This window comes from Brienomyrus brachyistius, chromosome 14, assembly GCF_023856365.1.
Source record: "Brienomyrus brachyistius isolate T26 chromosome 14, BBRACH_0.4, whole genome shotgun sequence".
Lineage (NCBI taxonomy): Eukaryota > Metazoa > Chordata > Actinopteri > Osteoglossiformes > Mormyridae > Brienomyrus > Brienomyrus brachyistius.
In genome coordinates this window covers 214,653-234,621 of record NC_064546.1, presented here as the reverse complement: position 1 = coordinate 234,621, position 19,969 = coordinate 214,653, and the positions used below count along the sequence as shown (strand labels likewise).

At 41.7% G+C, this 19,969-nt stretch overlaps 1 protein-coding gene across 6 annotated transcripts in view; it reads right to left on the bottom strand.

Annotated features, from left to right (window-relative positions):
• The window catches only part of ryr3 (ryanodine receptor 3), a 97,097-nt gene that overhangs the window by 57,505 nt on the left and 19,623 nt on the right, over positions 1–19,969 (bottom strand). For 2 of the 6 annotated variants that reach the window (XM_048974239.1, XM_048974242.1), the window contains exons 3-17: positions 16,018–16,122; positions 14,089–14,109; positions 11,526–11,600; positions 10,601–10,679; positions 10,091–10,203; positions 9,264–9,363; positions 8,789–8,882; positions 6,430–6,504; positions 5,935–6,091; positions 4,727–4,891; positions 4,389–4,510; positions 3,153–3,333; positions 1,567–1,702; positions 708–803; positions 103–221 (exon numbers count right to left, since the gene is read on the bottom strand). In XM_048974239.1, the coding sequence (XP_048830196.1) occupies positions 103–221; positions 708–803; positions 1,567–1,702; positions 3,153–3,333; positions 4,389–4,510; positions 4,727–4,891; positions 5,935–6,091; positions 6,430–6,504; positions 8,789–8,882; positions 9,264–9,363; positions 10,091–10,203; positions 10,601–10,679; positions 11,526–11,600; positions 14,089–14,109; positions 16,018–16,122 (1,638 nt within the window). Of the gene's footprint in view, positions 1–102; positions 222–707; positions 804–1,566; positions 1,703–3,152; positions 3,334–4,388; positions 4,511–4,726; positions 4,892–5,934; positions 6,092–6,429; positions 6,505–8,788; positions 8,883–9,263; positions 9,364–10,090; positions 10,204–10,600; positions 10,680–11,525; positions 11,601–12,062; positions 12,078–14,088; positions 14,110–16,017; positions 16,123–19,969 lie in introns of all 6 variants that reach the window. The other 4 variants (XM_048974241.1, XM_048974243.1, XM_048974238.1 and 1 more) reach the window with 3 other exon arrangements.

The following is a 19,969-nucleotide window of genomic DNA, read 5'->3' as shown; positions in this document are numbered from 1 at the left end:
TTATTCATTCCCCACTACTCTCAAGTTGTAAAAATTCTCCTGTCGGCTGAGTGGCGGTGTTTAGAATGCACCAGGCATCTGCTCAACACCTCTGTGCATCACCTTGTGGTTACGCCCATGTTTGTACAGCAGGGAGATGATGGACTTGATGTGCCCTTTCTGGATGATGTTCAGAGCCTCAGGGCTCTCAATCAGGATGCAGTGGAGGACTTCAAGGATTCCTTCAAAAGGCAAAAGAACCATCTTTAACAAAAAAAGATATTTTTTAACCAAAAGATGACTTCCTGAGACTGATAGGCCAGATTAAGTTTCCCTTGTGACCGAGGTGGAAGCAAAGACTGTCTCAGACATCTGTCAGCCTTTATCACAAAGATGTTCCCATATGTTAGAATCCCAGTTAAAGACCCTATCAATATCACAGAGCAAGCATATCAGCTATAAAAAGCCAGTTGTGTGGCCCTGTCTAGCCAGATTGCTTGGAATGGACCCAGGCTGAGGGACAGGAGGCCACCGCAAAGTCAAACCTGCAAGGCACTGGCACTATTACAGGAGCTAGTGGCCCCACAATTAATCTCTGATTAGCACATCCTCTCTATAGCCTGAAGTGTCAGCAGTTCTCCAACAGACTAAAGCACGGTAATCGGGGTTAGGATAGTAAGGCAGCACTGGGGATTTCTAGGCCATTGGTTGGCAGCTCTGCGGCATACCTGAGGATGACTCCAGTCTCTCAAGCTTGCTGACCAACCAGTCCAGGTTTTGGGAGAACTGGGCACAGTTGTTTCTGTTCCCCTTTATGAGGGCAGCTGAATGTGAATGACAAGAGTTAATTTATATGATATTACTCCGTAGGATATTCTATGTTGGTTTGTCCGCAAACAAGAAACATACTTTACTTATAAACCCCCACATTCCAGGTTAAAAATAGCAAATTAGCTAAAACAAACACACCTCTGAAAAAACAGACCTCCCAAATAGAGTTTATGCATACTAATTACCCAGCTAATTACTGAGGAAGGCACAGCACTGAGCAAAAGCAAAATAGCAGGGTCACTTAAACCAATGTAAAAGAAGTGTCTTTAAATGTATTAAATGCTGGCTGCATGATAGCAACATAGAATGCGAGAATGTCTGTACAGAAATGTGGTCCATGAAAAACAATAATCTGAAGTGAGCTCAGTATGAAGGGCATCCTCCACAGCACATGTGGGGATGGAGAGCCTTGTATGAGGAATGAGAAATTACAGTGCAAACTACACAGGCCCAGAGCAAGTCCATAGAAACCTCTACGTATGATAAGGTCTGGTACCACCTGCACACCTCGTCCAGATAAACACCATTAGCACCTCAGATAGGGATTAACGGCTAGTTCACTGGGTGTGCTGTTAGTGAGGCTACACAATGGGAAAGTGGGTCAGCTGGTTACTAGTTCTGAAACTACAACATAAACAGTCCTGCCACATTCCTAGAACCAGGCAATCATGTGACACACTTAGGGGCAAAATGCTCCCCAGCCACAAGCTGCGAATGGAAGGTATGGACAGAGTGTATGCCGCCATCCCATCTTACCCAACAGCTCATAAAGGAGGTTGAGGATGTCCTTCCAAGCTGCACCGGCCTCCTCCCCAGCACACTCCCCAAAATGGGCCGCACTGTTATACACACTCAGCCGGTCAATGCAGCTGGACACCAGGGTCAGCATTCCCTGAAACACAAACACTGTCAGCTGGGTGACCTGCTCTGTCCAACGTCAGCTTTAGCTTCCATCACACCTACACCCCTCTGCGCTGCTATAACAGGCATGAGGACAGGCTCTGAGTCATAGAGGGTGAATAAAGAGCATTGGGAGAGACAGTGTGATAATCACTGAACTGCTGGTGATCTACAACATTTAACAAAGTCTCTGTCAATTAACAAAAATGACAAACTGACATATAAACATTCCATGAATATTTTAATCGAATTATAATAATTATTAAATAAATTATTAATCAGGACCAAATTAAATTCAATTCACACTGAAAGGCTAAGGACCAATGCAAAACGATTTCAAGAATGATGTCCTGAGCACACGGACCAACCCGTTGCCTAAATATCTTCTTTCCTCATGCCATTGCTCCTCTAATTAAGGACCCATGAGAAACTGTCTCATAATCTCACCACCCACTCTACAAGTTTCATACCCTTATAGACTCGTTTGCACTATACCCAAACTGTTTGCACATTACATTTATTCACTTTATATTTGCACATTTATTATTATTTCTTTATTTGTCCACATCCTTGTCACATCATTTCATATCTTTTTCTGTTACTTTGTTTTTAATTATATCTTTTACTATATATATTTAATGTGAAAAAGACCTATTTTTTGCTTTATTCTATTTACTCTTTGTACTTTTACATTTACAGTAGATTTTAAGTTGTGCATTTAATTTGCATAAGTCATAACACCACCTAGACCAAAAGAGATTCCTTGTTCTTCTCTGCACTTAGCAAATAAAAAACGATTGATTCCGATTAACTGCTAGTAACTTAACAAAAGGAATCAAAATTAGAATAATGTAAAAGAATAAATACAGAACTGATATTTGTTACTCTCAGTAGAAAGCTCTTAATGCTTATAGTAGGTTTAACTGCTATTTTGACCAACCAGGATGCTGAGTGAAACTGGGGCAATAAAACTGTGTTACATTGAATTCTTCAGCATTACAGCTGCAACTGAATGTCTCTGGGGAGGGAGGATCATTTCAAAATTAATGAGCGCAATTTAGGGCCTGGGAGCACTACGATCAAAGCTATACTGCTTTGCTGTCAGTCAGAGATTAACATATCACTTGAAAGCGGCTTACAGTTATAAGGCAACACTGTAAGCTGAGATTCAGGAAACAAAGAAATCCATTGCTTCTGTAAAATATCGCCTCTCGTCTGTGACCAATTGTTGCTATTTTAGATAGATGGCCTCTTACTAAAATTGACTGAACCAATAAAGGGAGCACAGGCGGTTTCCCTTTGAATGTCAACCCAATATAGTCGGCCCTGGTTCTGCATCCTGGACATGTTGCATCTGCCCACATGTAAGGTGCTTTCCTTATGTACAGAGTAATGCACAGCTCCATCTGCATTTCTCACTTCCTCGGTACAGCCGGACGTACTTCCTGTTTGAAGAGGTTCTGCCGGTTCTTGAGTGAGCGGAGCTTGTTCTGTTTTTCCTCGTGCTCCAGCTCGGCATCGGGCAGCTGGAAGTAGGTGATGAGGTCATTCAGAGTCTGCAGGACCTCCTCAATCGGCAAGGCGACAGCCGCACGGTTCTTTCCACTCAAACTGTCCAAGTCTCTGAGGGACAGAGTGCGAAAATGAGAAAAGACAATGACGATGTCTCCGTGCATTGGACTAGGGTACAACTGGAATAACAGTGGAAATTATGACAGGAATGAGGCAAGACTTTCAAGAGCTACATGAAATTCCCGTTTGTAAGGCATCTGTGTTGTGTGGATGGTGGTGGGGTCAAAGGTCAAATGGAAAGCGTCCGATGAGCAAGGAACGGCAAATCAGCATAACCAAAGACATTCACGATGTGACCGTGACAAAGCATAGTTTCTTAAATACCCTTGAGTAAATTTCTGCTGAAGTGTTCATTTCTGTCAACGGGATAAAAATACGCCCTGTCACATCATGGGGCAAGGTGGAGATTTGGGGGGTGGTGCACGTTCTGATCCAGGCATGGGGCCAGAAACGGCAGAGCCACTGAGTCTTCTGGTGATAGAACATGGTGCGTAGAAAAGAGTGGCGGAGCATTAGCCTTCTGGGAGGCTGAGTCATAGTCATGGGGGGGGGGGCAAAGAAAACATGTCTGCTGCAGAGGAGCCTTAATGGAGTGCCCCCGCACACATTTCACATTTCACAGCAGTAGCTAACAGAGCTGCTTAGTTTTCTTTTTCTTATTATATAAGATTCTAACAGGTCTGGATGCTGTTCGGCCAAATGGCTATTTTAATATTAGTTTAAATACTAGAACTCGAGGCCATAAGTGGAAATTAGCGGGAGAACATTTTAAAGTGAATCTGAGGAAGCACTTCTTTACACAGCGTGTAGTTGGAGTATGGAATAGTCTTCCTGCTAGTGTAGCGCAAGCTAAACCCCTGGGTTCCTTTAAATCAGAGCTAGATAAGATTTTAACAACACTGAGCTATTAGTTAAGTTCTCCCCAAATTAGCTTGATGGGCCGAATGGCCTCCTCTCGTTTGTAAATTTCTTATGTTCTTATGCAAGTTAACAGTAAAAGCATTTGAGCAAAGGAATGGCAGGGCATGGAAGGATTGGGCTCTACCTAATGAACAGTATAACCAGTATAACCATTAAAAAACAATGCTGGCTAAGTCTCTGCCTACCTGATGAAGTGGTGAAAGAGCCTGGTGGTGTTGCGGATGATGCGAGCTGCCCTCGACTCCTCATGCTGGCAGCGCTGGAGGGTCAACCCATCGTCCATGTGACCCTCTGAGTGGAGACAGGCCTGCACAAGGATTGACGTTGATGGTTCAAACCAGCACTGATTTTCCATCAGCAGAGCGTCACAAAAGCGCATGCGACCGCACTCACTGAAGACCTGTGCACATCTGATCCATCATCCCAGTAGGATTTTCCATTTATTATTAATAAGCTCCTGTTCAAATGCTGTGGAAGCATTCAATGTAAGGCATTTCTTCACAGAGCACTCAAAATTGCTCACCCTTCTCTTGAGTGGTCCCAGGCGAGCAGATTTCACATCTGGAGCCTGGTAGGACAGCCACAGCCCCGTGGCCACATGCATGACGAAGCAGATGGAGTCCCCGTACTTTATCTCCGGCGCCCCCATTCCTTCAATGTCACGTTTTGGGCTGGACTCCACCTTTTCCTGATAGGGAGAGACAGACAAACATGAAGAATGCCTAGCACTGCTACAACTTACTGCGGACAACTTACTCTACAAAGAGCAAGTCGAGGGAGGAGTAAGAGACAATTTCCCCACAGGGATTAATAATGTGATGATTATTATTATTATTAAATCACTTACATCCATCTCTAACTGGCATCCGTTATGGATAAATCAGAGAACTGCACACTTGATGAGACCGAAAGGTATAAAAAAAGCTTTTTAAAACATATACACCCGAATCACAGTAGCATTAATACCCACAAAGTCTCTTAATTATGCCAAAAAGTGTATCCATCCATCCATTCATTTTCCAAACCGCTTATCCTACTGGGTCGCGGGGGGTCTGGAGCCTATCCTGGAACCAATGGGCACGAGGCAGGGAACAACCCAGGATGGGGGGGCCAGCCCATCGCAGGGCACACTCACACACCATTCACTCACACATGCACACCTATGGGCAATTTAGCAACTCCAATTAGTCTCAGCATGTCTTTGGAGTGTGGGGGGAAACTGGAGTACCTAGAGGAAACCCCATTTCAACATGGGGAGAACATGCAAACTCCACACACATGTGACCCAGGAGGAGGCTCGAACCCGGGTCCCAAAGGTGCGAGGCAACAGTGCTAACCACTGCACCACCATGCCGCCCCGCCAAATAGTGCAATGGCATTGAAATGGTGAAGGGGACTTCACAACAGGGACAATAATTTATTGAGGAACAAAACAGTAGAAAGGCAGGATAGGACATGCATTATGATTATTATTATTATTATTATTTCCATCCATTGTCCATTATTTTTATCATAACCTTGGTTCAGGTCCGCCATTTTGGAGTTCATGTTACGGAAACTTTATTCATAACACTGTTCTCAAGCCCTGCATACGTATTAGCAAGCCGCACAGTTGTGCCAGTCCTCAGGGACCTTAGCGGACATTGGTTGGCCCAACCATCTGGAGTCGTTTGGATTCTATGCATAGGAAAATGTCTCCAGGGTCTTGTGAGGCTTCTGGACAGAACTGACCTTGGAGGGTCTGAAGCAGAAGGCAGTGGAGGCCGTGTCAGACTTTTCCCGGTCCTGCAAGACCAACCCCCTGTCCTCTGTCAGCGCCAGGTAGTGGCCCGTGGTGAGGTGTCGAAGGCGAAATGGCTGGCCCCAGCGGATGTGACTCCCACTCCAACTGACAAAGACAACACACCATGCAGCATGCAAGCACGAACGCACATCACACACACATACATACACACACATATATGAACACCACAGTCAATTATAAATAACACTCAATAGTTGAACATATCTATTACTCAGTCCAACTTATGTAGGGAGGTTGGCTTCTAATCACACCTGGTGTTTAAACTCAAGATCAAATCAAAATCTTTGTGCCAGATCTGACCTCAGCCCCAGAAGCCTCTCGTAGACTAGCTGGCTTATCATACACCTCCATCAAAATGGAAATAAAATACCCTACTTCCTTCCTTAGATGCCATACTATGCAAAGGGGGTAGATGAGCCCACCTGATCCGAAGAGGCTCCAGTCTCCAGAGGGACCTGGCTTTGGCACCTGCTTTGCCCGTCTCATAGTTCACAATTCTGTAAAAATAACCAGAAAGATCACCTGTTGGTGTTCAGCTTCAAGGCAGAGCCTATACATTCGACTAGAATTTTAACTTGAAATGCACTGACACATTAACCCTGTGGTGGACAGTGACACTTTATTCCATCAATGAGAACATATAAATACATAGAGCACTACACATGAACTGTACATCATCAGTGTGAATGGCAGAGTCAGAAGATGAAAAAATCTTTAATTTTCATGAGCAACATGTCTGAATGTGTTGTTGATGGACCTGGTCAAAATTTAGCTACTTTAAAAATGTCCCCTCTATTAAATTTCAAGGACATGTCTAAAAGTAATGCAAAAGCTGACAACCAATATTTAATCTGCTGTGTATTTGCCAAAGGCTTCACACTAAAAATAGGCCCCGTGACTGAAGAGAAGATGAAGGGTCCTATCACCTCTCAGCCGACTGGCAATACCTCTCCTGGTTTCTACAGCGACCCATTTCTCTGTCTGTGTGCCACTTCCCACTGTTTACTGTCAGGTCCGGTGTAGAACATCTATAGATAGTAGAGCGGCCGTTTCTTTCCCACCTCAGGGACTAAACTCACAAGGAGTCACGGCACCATACTGTCATGCCCCAAGCCTTTTCCTCTCTGGCTTTTTAAAGCAAGCTTGGCCGACCAGCCTCAGGCAGTCTCGGCTCTTCTTCTTTCTTTTCGTGCCAAGGTCTATGGAACACAACCGGCACTGACTACTTGGCCTCCAGACCTACAGAGGGCACTATGCTCACATGTGGCACCTTGCCAATATGACTCTAAAACAAATGAAAAACAAGCCATTTTTTCTTTAATTTTGTATTTAGCTTAGTTTACCAGGGGGTAGCCTAGCTAGAAAATGGACAGAACAGAGTAAGTTAGTCTATCTAATTTGTGTAGAAAATGGTGGTACTTAAGCAAATACTAAGAAAACACATATTGATAAAAATATATGAAATGGAACATAACAACGAGCCCTTGTACAAATCAACTGAAGATCCATTGTACATCTACTCATTCAAACAGTCTCATGATAATCCTGTGAGTGTATGGGACCTTGCATAAAATGAGTCTGAGGTACAGAACTTCACCAAATCATAGGAGTCCCAAAAACAGAAAAGAATCAGCATGATATGACATTCTGACACTGGATGAAAAAAAGGGATATACAGTTTGTGATCTGATATTCGGATCGATATTAGGACTGATCCAGATCTATTTCACGAATCGGGTATCGGCCATACATGACCGATCCACTTCCAATTCTTAATTATTTAGTTAAGCATTAACGCTGCCACTCAGTTGTTTTTGCTATTCTGGGTATGAGGGCAGTGACTTCCCCCTGCTGTGACATCATGCGCATACACTTCGTAGTAGGGGGATACGTGAGAAAATCAGATAAGAGAGTGAAGATCTGCAAGTATTTTACGCTTTTAGCAGCAACTAGCACCACAACGATTCGTAATCTTTGTAAAAACAGTTTGTGAAAAGGTTTTGAGAGGTGGGAGTAGCGCATGCGAATGTGCATGACAATGTGAGTAACATGAAACAAGCAGTGGATGCTCTGGGAGTCGCTAGCTTGGGCTGTACTGCGTACTCGCTACAGCTCGTGATACAGGGGTGGCCGCTGTTGTAACGAAGTGTAAGTGACGCTGTTGCCTGCGGGAAAAAAATTGTGCGGCATTTTAAACATTCGCCACTTGAGTATACTCACTTGGAAGATATTCATACTGAATTGCAAATGCCTCAAAGATGCTTAAAACAAGATGTACAAATGAGGTGGAACAGTACGTTATGTATGTTTCTAGTAGCCTAATTAAAGATTTTTTTGGCATAGATTTTCTCATCTTTATTTACCAGCTTAAAAATGAATATATAAAGCATTAATATATTAATGTATTATTAATTATTAATGTATATTTATTATATTAAAATATTAAAGTAAAAAGAGCTCTTATATCGGAATCTGTATTGGTATCGGCAGTCGTGTATCGGAATCGGATCAGAACTGAAAAAATGTTGATCGGCCCACCCTAGTTTGTAGATTAAATCAGATGATAATGAAGAGATATAAAAAGCCAAATGATTTGAGAAAGCACTCCTAGAGATGATTATGTACTGTCGGGGCTGTTTCTAGCCAAGTCAAGTTTACTGAAGCTTGATTTTTTATTTTTTTTTGAAGGAAGGGAGATTGACATCGTGGTTAAAATACTTGAGGCTATAGCCCGATGTGATCAGGCCTAACGACGCACTTGTGTACTGTTCGGTAACTCACCTCTGCTGCTCTTCACTCTGGTCTGACCCAGGAATGGTGAGGCTCTCATCGTGTCCATGAAACAGACGCATCACATGACCTCCTAGCAAATAGCCTATCCAAAGACAGACGAAGGTCTCAATTGTGATAACACCAAAGCACTCCTTCAAAACCGATGACAAGTGGCAAAAGATTAGATCTGATTTGCCCCTGGGAGTCATTTTTAATAGAAATAACTTTTGTAATGGAAACACTTATCACAAAATTTTAATTAAGTATTTTGGAAATACCTTGGAGCAAACTGACTCGGCCCATTTTACATTAACCAAATATACTTCATTTTTTATGATTAGATTTGGATCATACAGTATAAGTCACTGCAGATATACATGCTTTTTACAAGTTTAATCACTATGCATTTACTCATCTAAGCTTGGGATGCACATTTCCATTGAAAAAAAAAAAAATGAGCTGAGACAGTGAGTGTCACACTTGCCTTCTTCCACGCTGCTTCCCGATCGGGTGGGATGGACATTCCACAGTGTCTGCATGAAGGAGGCATCCACTTGTATGCTGCCGTTGGAAATGGACAGGTGCTGGGGAAGAGGAGCCATTTAGTACCTCCTAAATGTGCAGAGATTTATCTACCTGAATGGCATTTTGCATTAACAGTTGTATCAAACAGCATCATCATTACTTTTAATAAGACATTATTATGGGATGTGACATTAAAACTACTGGGAATAAAAGGACACCAGCTTTTCCATACTTTTATACAGTGTCAGGTTGAGTGCTGCTGTCACACGAACCACTAAAATGCCATCAAATGCGTCTCTGGTGCCAGAAAAAGAAGCTGGTCATAATCTGTAACCTAATACACACACTAGGATAAAGAGCTTCATTGCTTTTCCTCCATGTGCCTGGTAGCCTCATTTGAGGGCAACTAATCACAGGCCTAACCTGAAAAATTAAATGTGTTTAAATCCACACATCTACAGTGGTGCCTGTGCATATTTTAACTATGCCTGACAACCACAGGAACTAAAATCAGCTCTACTTATTGGCAGCACCTTGTAACAGAGGTGAACCTACAAAAAAGGCAGGTCTCACATGCTAAGGTACACAGTAAAAAGCACTAAATAGAGCATATGGAAAAGTGCCAATTTCTATGTTCATGCATTGTTTCCGAAAAACAGAATTTAAAATCCGCTGTCTTGAAATGCAGAAGAAAAAAAACCTTTAATCTCTCCTTACATTGCAAAACAGGATCTCAGCACTAATACTAAATTTTGTCAAGGCAAAAAAGGGGGGAAGTATACTTACAAGGTACCGCTCTGAGGACACGCTGACTAGGATGAGGTCATCACCGATGCGCACCTTCTCACCCTCCGATCTCTGCTTGGAGGCAGGGTGGATTGTCCACCAACAAGCCTCACCTGCAGAAAGAGCTTGTATCAGAGGCTCATACAGTATGCTGCACACAGTAACCACACAACTTAAACATTGCAATTAGAAGCTATTACCATTCTACCACAATGCCTTATATGACCTACAGAATGACTTTTATGATAACGCAAGTCTACACTAGATTTCTTAAAAATGACAAGGTCTCCCTGAGCACATGAAAGGCCTTCAGACTCAGAAAATTGAAAAAATGGCACTGGCAAACTTATTTGTCTTTACAATGTGAAGAGAAACGCACCTAACTAACAGAGGATCATTCAATCATTCAAATCATACTAAAGATTACACACACTCTCGATAATGCTAATAATTATTTTGTAGCTATTAAAGCACAAACAGTGTTGTAATAACCACATCAGAGCAAATTACCAGTTGAATCTTCTTGAAGTCCCACATCAAAAGACAACTTATCAGTTAGGGACCTAGATGTCTTCAAACAAGTCAGGTACTGCAAAAGAAAAATTGCTAAATAATCAAGCTTACAAAAAAATTAGATCTGTAGAACAGATTTTACTGGTTACACAATATTGACACTCCTCATTTAATGACCGAGCTCCATTACTACAACTAGGTCGTTAAGCAAATTGGTCGAAAAGTTAGGAGCTGCCCCTTGCCAATATTTCAAGCATACTGTACTGGTAGTGGGATTGTGTCAACCATCTTTAGATAGTGTTTTAATGTCACCTTTACATCATTTATAATAATTTTAGTATATTTATAAATGTTTATACAGCAGTGTATTGAATATTATAACTGAATGGAGGAAATCAGCTCTAACATACATTACTTAGGTTTGCGTACTGTAAATACAGGTAATCATTTTTATTTATTCTGAAAAAAAAGCTCTAAAGGAAACTCCAGGTTGATAACTGTTTTAATTTGTGATCTTGATGATTTCATCAAATTCGTCAACAAAATTTTCCCTGCTTCCATGTCCTCGCTTCCCGCCTCACCGCTGATACTCCATGATTATGCATGTTGAATCTCCGACGATAGAAATTTATAGATGGAATTTGTAGTCTTGGAGATTGTGAACTGAGAAAAGGTGATGTGAGATGAGATGCTTGACACTGAGACGACGCGTTGCCATTTCCACGGCCAAAGTTCTCTACAGCGTACAACACCCACTGGTCGGAGAGCTGGTCATAAGTCCGGGCCGTCATTAACCAGGTAGGTCATTAACCAGGTAGGTCATTAACCAGGTAGGTCATTAAGTGAGGAATGTCTGTACCGAGATACAAGAGCAGGACAATCCTCCTTCTACTGTGGCATCATAGTCACCATGTGTTCTTACCATCCCGCTAAAAGAGTGGCAAAGGAGGATGGCATGGCCATACAGCAGGGTCCGATGCCCACCTCCTTGCACTGCCTGAAAGAAAAATACATCTAGATCAGTCACCCACAAGCAGGGTGGGGAAGGCCGGGCTCTAGGGTTACTGTCCTTTGCTACCAACCCGCCCTGCCCCACCTGACTAGCACAACTGAAAGTAGCCAAAGCTACAACCACCCCAAAGTGTCTAGGTGAATTACGACCTCTCGCCAAGTCAGATCCAGGTTCAAGCCAATGAACGCATGCAACCTCACTCGCATTATTTTGTTAGACTGTTCCCGTTCGTTTGAACGGGAAAAATTTCTTCACAGTACCGAAGAAGAAGGAAATGAAGAGGAAAAGAGGGGCTCAAAATCCATTTGGTCTGTGTGGTTGGGGGTGGGACTCAAAACATACACAAATACAGCTCAAAGAGTCACACGAGAATCGTACGTTAACATTTAGTGTGCTCACTGCTTCCCAGTCGCTGCTGTTTGTGCATTTAAAAGAACACTTACTCACCTTCCGGATGAGCCTCTGAGAAGCATCAAAGTAGAAGAAAAGAACATGTGTTTATTTTAACATCGCATATAGGATATAAAAAAAAATCCGGAGGGGCATGGGATACTTCTTTATTTAAAGGTGAACATATACCTCCCTCATATTCAGGAGAGTGTAGGTAGTGTCTTCACAAATATTCTTGTTTCAATGAACAGTTCAGTTGCTATCGGTGGGTGGAGGGGAATCGCCATTGTGCTTAAAAATATATTTGTAATGTGGCAATCTCATTAAAGACAACCTGCGGGCTTGTAGCCCTTAGAATGGGGTTTGTTGGCTGCGTGGAAGCGACTCAACATAGACATTCAGCCATGGCATCACCTGTATGTAGCTCACCCACAAAACCAAAAATAAGAAAAGGCTCTTAAATCAAAGGCCATAAATAAACAAATAAATGAATAGAATCTTTACTCCAGCTGTTGCTGGAAGATGACATATTGACAGCTGGGGAGCAGTGACCTTTCGCTTGGTGGCAGCTCCCCTGGATCTCTGGCCAAGTGGAGCCATTAGATAGTAGGGATTTCCTCCCTGTGATGCAAGATGCTCACCCGACTGCAGGTGAGCAGGGGTAGAAAAAAAAATAAAACTGCATGACCTGGTTTCACTCATCAAAGTCCTTAATCTAAAAACATGGAGAGAGGCTTCCCTGTTGGTCTTTGGTCTAAAATAAATCAACAAATTGCCGATAGATCACATTATCAAGGCCATTTTCAAATTCAGAAGAATTCGGGAGAAATGCTGTGTTTCATTAACGTGAAAATATTAAAGACTAGTGCAAGAATGTAATTCTTAAGAACGGTAAGAGAAAAAAAGAAGGAATTTCTTCCACTTCAGGGACCTATGATTCCGGCACACACAAAAAAAAAAAAACACAATCACAAAGACATTTTCAGTTCTGTAATGACGACCCACAAATAAAAATTTAAAACAGACAGAAAGAAACTTTCTGGAACCAACAGAGATTCCAGAACATTTCCTCCTCCTCGGTACCCTTGAAATTTTAAATAGTTAGATCACAAAGAGTAATACCAACAACAACATCCATCGTACGCATTCAAACGATCAGAAAAAAGACTTTCCGCCATCTCTGCGACAGCCTCAGTCCCAAGAGCGGCACAGCTGCTCCGTGTATCAGTTTGCAGCTCTGTGAATAACCCTCCTGAGCATTCATCAGAGTCGTCAATGGGATAATCCATAGACAGCTTAACAAAACTGCAGGCAAAAACATCAGGGAACTGATATGTACACTTAATGTGCCCTCTGGGTCACACAGGGGATTCCATATTTTTTTTTAAGACAGGTTAGTTAGAGGCTTTTAGTTATGGTTCAGAACAGCAACCCCAGCCACTAATGTAGTCTGAAGTTGCAGTACTCCACGGTGCTGAAAAGGGGCATTTAGCAGTGGCTTTAAAAACACTGATGGTGTACACCTTTAATTGTCATGATGTGCAACCATATACCAGCTGAACAGCATGTGATGCATCAAAGGGATATGAATGTAATTAGCATGGACTGAAAATACAGAGTGTAGTGGCAGGTGCCAACGCTGACACATTTATCTTTAAACACCACATGCTCTGTGAGAGGTATGGCGACGTGTGTAATGTTGCTTGACACACTCACTTTAAACAGTGCAGGGGGTGCTTCAAATATTTCATTAAGCACCATTTCCTCCCATCTGTAAGTATCACAGGAGCTCCTATCTACATCGGATACCACTTGTCATGTTACTGAATGCCTCTACAAGAGAAACTAAAATGTGTTTCAAGATCGAATCCACTGATGAGTTCATGTATGCAAATCATTCCTTTTAGTTTATGCAAAACTCTTACCAATAATGCCTTATCTGCTATTAACCCCAGCACCAAGGAGACTCGTAAAAAGTTGTGGGAATAATGGAGGAAAATATACAAAAATATGTTGGATTGTTACAAAATAAAAAGAGAGCATTTGCATGCACTTGATATATCAAAATGAGCCGTGGACATACCCATTGATCCATGTCACGTGGCTAACAACAAGGAAAGGGGTGGGGGGCAGGTTTGGAATAATACAGCACAGACAAATGAAAGCATTATTGCCTGATTGCGGCCAATGAAGGCAAGCATGAAACAAACTGGGCACAGTTCACTTCCATGAAAGGTCCAGTTAACCAATTTCTATAAGGATAATGCAGAAGAGCAGCAAAGATGCTCAATGTACGTTTAGCAGTACAGCCAGTTTCACGCTTCCACTATCCTTAGGAAGCAGCATCTTAGTTTTATGAGAAGCAACAATGAAACTGGAAAAAAAACTACTTCACTGCTTACCATTCAATTCAAACTAGCGAACATACAGTACCATCAATTATTTTTTTACTCGATTGAATTTCATATAAGATGAGATATATTTAATTGATCCCAGGGGGAAATTCTGATGCACACAGCAGCAAGGCACAGAAAGTGCGCAGACACAAACATATAGTGCAAAAAGAAAAGCCTGACAGTTTACTAATAAAGATGGTACTGCGCAAGCTCTGCTCTTATGCTGAATATGCACATTCTGCCTGACATATTAATACAGGGCTCTACAGTCAATTCCTCATGGCTGGAATGCAGCACTACAAGCCTATACAATTTCAAAAGGAAGGTCTTACTATATTAGGGCTGCTAGCAGGTGTTGCACTGTTGAGCACTTACATGACAGAAATACTATAAAAGCCTCGGAAAAAAATAAAATTATTTCATAAAATGCATTAATACATTTTACTTAATACATAGAGCTTCTGTTTCTAACATTGGCAGTTGCTTCCAGAGCCATTAATCAATCAAGGTCAAGAAATGACCAAACTGGGCCACCATGATGACAGTTGTTGTGCTAGTTAAACACTGATACTAATTTTATTGCAGGAAATGTATAAAATAGCTGTGTATCCCTCCATTTATTTTTTTGCTTGTATGATAGTGCTCAGGTAGCCGACAATATGCCACTTCGATTTAAAATCCCTTAAAAAAGAGATTACAGTAAATAAATTCCCAAAAAATACCGATTAAAGGAAAATACTTAAAGATTATTCTTATAAAACTGCCATAACTAAAAATGTTATGGTACATTCATAGGAACATAAAAACAAAGCATAGTGTAATTTTAAACTGGGAAAGTCCGCGTTCACTGTTGCATGCCCAACAGTACTTTTGAAGGCATTTCATCTGTATGTATTATACAGTCCTGTAAACGATTTCAGAATTTACCCAAATTACTGTAGAGCCGTGCATTAACTCTATTTGCACAGTAGATAGCTGATTCCGATCTGGTGGCCTTTGGATTAACAGGTTAAGGGAAACAGTAACAATTTACTGCCTCAATGATGGCTATGCTGCTCAGACATTAAGCAAGCAAACCTGCCTTAAGTTTTTCAGCCACAGAATGTAAATCATACAAACAACAAGTCAAGGGATGGCATTCTTGAAAAAGATGTTCAGAAGGGATCCCCTGCATTATCATGAGATTCTCAAACGATCTGTTATTCAAAAAAAGCCTCGACAGGTATATAACCCCGACTTCAAAGCCCTGGTTATAACAGAATCCTCTTCTTTGTCTCTGAAAAAAAACTGGCAATAGTACAGAACCAAGTAAATGTCGGGGAGAGAGACATTAAATGAGAAACTCCTTAAACTCATTTCAGATGGTAGGATTAAACATTTCAAGTCTTGTTACATAATTATGCATTATTATGGAAATACAAGTGGTAGTTGGACATATACTGTGCACACATGTTTAACACCGCATACAGCAATACTGTGAACACTATGAAGAACAAAATTGAAAATCTTAAACAAATTACATGTTCACTAACTCTCACACCAGTAAGAAAAAATTATATCGGTGCCAATGAATATGCGCTACAACAAATACACAGAGGTGAGGCAATGATACTTACTCCCTCGCTGTTGTCTCCGGTTTTGGCCAACATCTCTTGCAGGGCACGCACCGACAGGGACTGCTCCAACACAAAGTTACAGATGCACAAATCTGGAGGGACATACTGCAGAGAATGGGACAAAGGAGACTCTCAGTTTGTTCTAAAGTGCAGATGACTTCTGTACATAATTGGATACGGATGGATTTTACACTGATCCCGGAACAGCACTTACACAACAGAGTCATTGTAGAGGGCTGACAATTTGGCATTGTGAAAATGTTTGTGAAAGGGAAAAAAAAATCAAAAACTGGATGTTTTTTTCCCTTTGATACTACCCAAATTGCTGAAAAGGGAATCCGTCTGCTTCTTGTGTTGAAAAGCACTTAAGTGACGTGTTATATATCTATCCATCTTCCGACTGCTTATCTTGGTCAGAGTTACAGGGCAATTTGGAGTTGTTCCCTGGCAGCACATAGCACAAGGCTGGGCTACACCAGGCGATAGATGTCAGTTTACCACAGGTCATACAGTATACATGCCAGTTAGCCTAAGTGCATGTCTTCAGAATACCCCTAAACCCAGGTGGGGTAAGGCAACAGGTTTAAATATTATATAAAGGTAGAAATATTTTTAACTGTCCATTGCCAAACTACTTTCAGCTAAATGCCCCGCCCTAAGAATATTTGATGGCATTTTCCTGCATCAGATTATCACTTTCTCTGAGATTGGCACCCCAACCTGAGCGTAGCTGCTGAAGTGTTCTAGCGCAGTTGTGTCGGCAAGCACCTAGATAATTACAATTATTTAGAGCCACAAATTCAGCTGATCTACATGACTGCAGCCTGCACAAATAAGAAAGAAATGCACGTGTCACCTGACGACATTCATTGTTAATGTGGTCCCATTAGGTTCATGGATTTTCAAAGGGATGGCAAATAACTCTGGAGGCCTGTTAACTTCTAATGCCCCGGTTACAAAAGGCTTTATATACAGGAGCACATACCTACAGCACTGCCTGGGCTTCACTGACTGCTGAAACTGAGATACCTCTGAACTAAACCAGACCCCCAAGGCCCACAGGGCAGGTCAGGAAGTCAATCAACACAGGTGACAACTGAAAATGAAGACATGCTGTGCCTCACTCTGACTGAGAGGAAACAGCCACTCTGGGATGACAGCGTAGCCCTTAAGTTCAACATGGGAGTCACACCACTGCAACATAGATAAAGGCTGACCATCGGTTAACACAGCATGCTAATCAAATTTGGACAATACGACAAAAGAGAAAAACATGGACCCAGTTTAATCGAAGTTGACAGGTCAGCTTTGTGATGCCAGGAGTTTAAGGTAAAGAAGGAAAGGGACGAGCGAAAAAGACAAACTGATGCACCCCATAGTAAGCAGAAGCACCCCCACATGCTTCGGAATACCAGAAAAGGAGGCTACTGGCAAGGCGCTATGGCATACAACTTGGAAAACTCTTTGTCCTCATTTCCCTAGTCACACTGCGATCCCTGATAATCTACCTGCCCACACAAGATAAATATCAGATAAATACCAGAGTTTGCAATGAATTAGCAGTCAGTTTCCATTACCGCACCACAGTTTTTGGCCTGCTGTGGACACCCCGGGTAGCGGCTATTTTCTGCTTAACATTGGTCGATATAAATTTCAGACCGACACATATAGAATGTCACACAGATCAATATTGTGTGCATGAGACAGTGAAAAATCGATGCCTTCCGACATTGTTTTGGCATTTAATGCTTAGTTTAAATTAAAAGATGGTAAGATAATCATCTTATGACTACCTGAAGGAATAGTGGGATTCTTTAAATAAAACAATTATTTGATATATTGATTCGCCACGTGAATCAAGAGCATATAGGAAAAGTCATGAATATTAACAGCTACATTGATGATTTCCAAAGATGTCTTTTGGTAAAAATTCCATTTTCAGATACACTTCTGTACTCACTACATTATAAATAACATATTTGTTCGTGTTTCCTCTGCCTTTTTATTGAAGTCTTTATATTGTGTCCTGTGATAAGGGAGGGTCCTAACTTACAGTGACTGTCAAGAGGTGGCGGCCTGACAATCATTTACTAATCAAGGTTCCCTCCTGCCTGCAACCTCCAAGCTTTACATTCTCTGGGAGAGCGTGATGAAACACAGAAGACCTCTGACTTCTCTGTCTACAAATGGCCTTCCATTCACTTTTTACAGATAAGGAAGCAATATTTATGATATTCCCAGGGGACCAGCGGCCATCTGTGCCATTTCACTGCCGGACGTCAAACGAATGCAGTGTTCTCTCACCAAAAGCTGTGTTTGCAGAGGATTCCTTTTACCGAAGAATGCAGGGTAAAGTGAAACAGGACCCCGGACCCCTCATGCACTGGTAACCCATCAGGCACAGTGCTTAACATGAGAGTGTCCACTGCACTAGTGACGTGATGACATGGAAACAATGAAGAGTATATAGGCCAGACTGAATGGCACAACTACCGAAGATGATTTAACGTTCAGTCTCGGCACCACCAAAGGTAAGACAGTAATGAATGGACCTTTATCACAGGCATTATATTTTAATTATTAGGTCTCCATAGAATCATTGAAAAATATGCTGAAGTTGTAATTAAAATATGCCAAAGTACTAATTAAACTCCCTTTAATTGTCCAAATGTAGTAAGGTGTGCATCTCTGACAGAAATCCTGCTATTATTCTTCTTTTAGTAGCAATTCAAACTCTCTTGGAAAAGACCATGTAGACAAGTACAGTAAAGTGTAAATAAAACCATCAGAGGCAAGACACAGGAGGCTGAAAAACAGTGTGTCAACCTCAAAAATAGATGGTTTACATTCAACATTTTTTTCACTAATTCTAACTGGATTGTGAGGCTTGTACTCTTCATGCTTGTGTAGCCAGACATCCCCCCAGGAAGCCAGTCATGCTGGTTTTCCTCATCCAGAAACCAAGCACTAGAACCAAAGCACTAGGACACAATAGCAGGTGTCAAGAGCAGTGATGAGTAAAGGCCAGGGATGTGCAGCAAAGCACACCTTCCCACAATTCCATTTTCGTATGATCTCCACCCCAACAGAAGGGGTCATGGACCTGCGATGGCAAGGCAATATGTTATACACATTAAGAGGCAATGAAGACAAACTGGCATACGCAGAAGTCATGAATCACTGCTGCAAGCTTCAATAATCATTGAATATGGTGCACAGACATTTAACCGTTTCTGATTCCATTGTAGAAGGTACAGAGGAACAGGTATTTGCAAACCGCTGTGTTGCCCTATCCACCAGCATTGCATCCTGGAGAAATTTCTTATAGACAACAGAAATGTTGATTAACATAGTAACCAAAGTGTGAAATCTAAACATGCATGAGCCATTTAGGGTCACTGCTATGGGAGAATAATAATATAGGATTAAAGAAGGGGGGTTAACGTGTAAATCATAATTTTAAAAACAGATTTGCTTTCTGTTCACTGAATATCTACATTGCTGCAATATTACATTTTCCACTCAGAATAGTGAAAATATTATCTATCCCCAAACAGAAAATGAAAAAACACATCAATTTACTCATTGAACAAGGAGAACTGTGTCTGCAGTTAGATTTATGTGACAGGAATTACATCAACTACTCAGATTTTAAACATTTATAGAAGTAGTTCCCAGTTTGAACTGTATGGTTAAATGTCCAAAATAGGGCTTGGTGATATGACCTCAAATCACCTCTGGGTCCTGGGTTTGAGTCTCCGCCTGGGTCACATGTGTGTGGAGTTTGCATGTTCTCCCCATATCGTCGTGGGGTTTTCTCCGCGTACTCCGGTTTCCCCCCACAGTCCAAAGACAAGCTTAGGCTAATTGGACTTGCTAAATTGCTCGTAGGAATGCATGTGTGAGTGACTGGTGTGTGAGTGTGCCCTGTGATGGGCTGGCCCCCCATTCT